The sequence below is a fragment of the Sinocyclocheilus anshuiensis genome, unplaced genomic scaffold (assembly GCF_001515605.1).
Source record: "Sinocyclocheilus anshuiensis isolate Anshui unplaced genomic scaffold, SAMN03320099.WGS_v1.1 scaffold279, whole genome shotgun sequence".
Taxonomy (NCBI): domain Eukaryota; kingdom Metazoa; phylum Chordata; class Actinopteri; order Cypriniformes; family Cyprinidae; genus Sinocyclocheilus; species Sinocyclocheilus anshuiensis.
The window spans coordinates 776,900-778,138 of record NW_015549591.1 but is presented as its reverse complement, the minus strand read 5'-3'; the positions used below and the strand labels follow the sequence as shown (position 1 = coordinate 778,138).

The 1,239-nt window shown below is 38.5% G+C and overlaps 1 protein-coding gene across 1 annotated transcript in view; it reads right to left on the bottom strand.

Moving 5' to 3' along the window:
- Positions 1–451, bottom strand: part of LOC107658182 (NF-kappa-B inhibitor alpha-like) — a 3,839-nt gene extending 3,388 nt beyond the window's left edge. Inside the window, exon 1 of the mRNA XM_016446645.1 lies at positions 101–451. Within this exon, the coding sequence (XP_016302131.1) occupies positions 101–339 (239 nt within the window). The 5' untranslated portion in view covers positions 340–451. The remainder of the gene's footprint in view (positions 1–100) is intronic.
- Positions 452–1,239: the final 788 nt, after the last annotated feature.

Below are 1,239 nucleotides of genomic sequence, written 5' to 3'. Positions count from 1 at the left end.
TTAAATGGGTCAATTTCTGCACCCCTTTTTTTTTTTTTTTTTTTTGCTGGGAAGCTTGCATTGCATTATTTTTTCTTTAAAAAAAACATGTTACACTTACGTGTCTCCGTCCTCCGTGACATCTTCTGTCCAAGATTCACACATCCCCTTATTGACGCTCGGGCCAGGCAAAGACAAAGTCTCCATTTCCTCCACTATTTTCCTATACTCGTCTTCCTTTAGAGAATCCACGCCGCTGTCGACGCGATCCTCGCAGTGTTGCATTTTCCTGTTTTTCGTATCCATTTCATCCACATCACAATCCACATAGTTCACCATGGCAGCTGTGTGTACATCCATCGCGACGCTCGCTGGATCGCCGTCAGCAGTGCAGTGTGCGGAGAGGGCGGCGCAACGCCCTTTTTATGTGCGCCTCGGTTCCATGCTGCACATCGGGGGATTTCCATTTGCAACTATCTTGACTGCACTGAAAAAGGGGGAACTCGTAGCGGGCTTTTATTTAGAGAATTTCCCTCAAGATGACTCCGCGAAGTAAGAATGAAAATCTGAATTTTCCTATTACACATTAGAATCTACCTGGTGATACGCAGTAAGCCAAACTCACGGGAAAATGAATGACAAGAGCTCATGAATGAAAGTCATGAGAGGGGGGACTATTAATAATGCAGGAAATATATATGGCAGCTAGAAATAGCTCTTGATATCAACATTATTTTTTTATTTGCATGTTCGTTTCCATACTGAGGTACAGTGACCCCAAAAAGTGAATGTCTTTGCATTATGTAACAATATATATATATATATATATATATATATATATGGAATCTTTCAGATTGTTAAATGTTAGTTGAAGATGTGGTTAATGTGGTTATCCTGCTATAGGACACACGTGGGAACTTACAGGGGAACTGAGTTCAGACATCTACTAAAAATCACCTTGACACATATTCTGTATCTGAGAAACACTGCTGGACTTCATACAGATCAATGGTTGCATGTAATTACAAAAACTTTGGAAAAGGAAAAATCCTAATAATTAATTTAAAACATAATTTGTTTGCTTGCAGATGCCACTTGATTACATTCAGACATTATAAGCGATGACGTGAATGTTCAAATACTTTTAGGGCCTGTCTTTAATTCCTTACAATGCAAAGGTTTTTTTTTGTTTGTTTTTTTACAGTGCAAAAAGTGTTCTACAAAATTCTGAACCTTTTTCAGAATTAATATATGAATGTG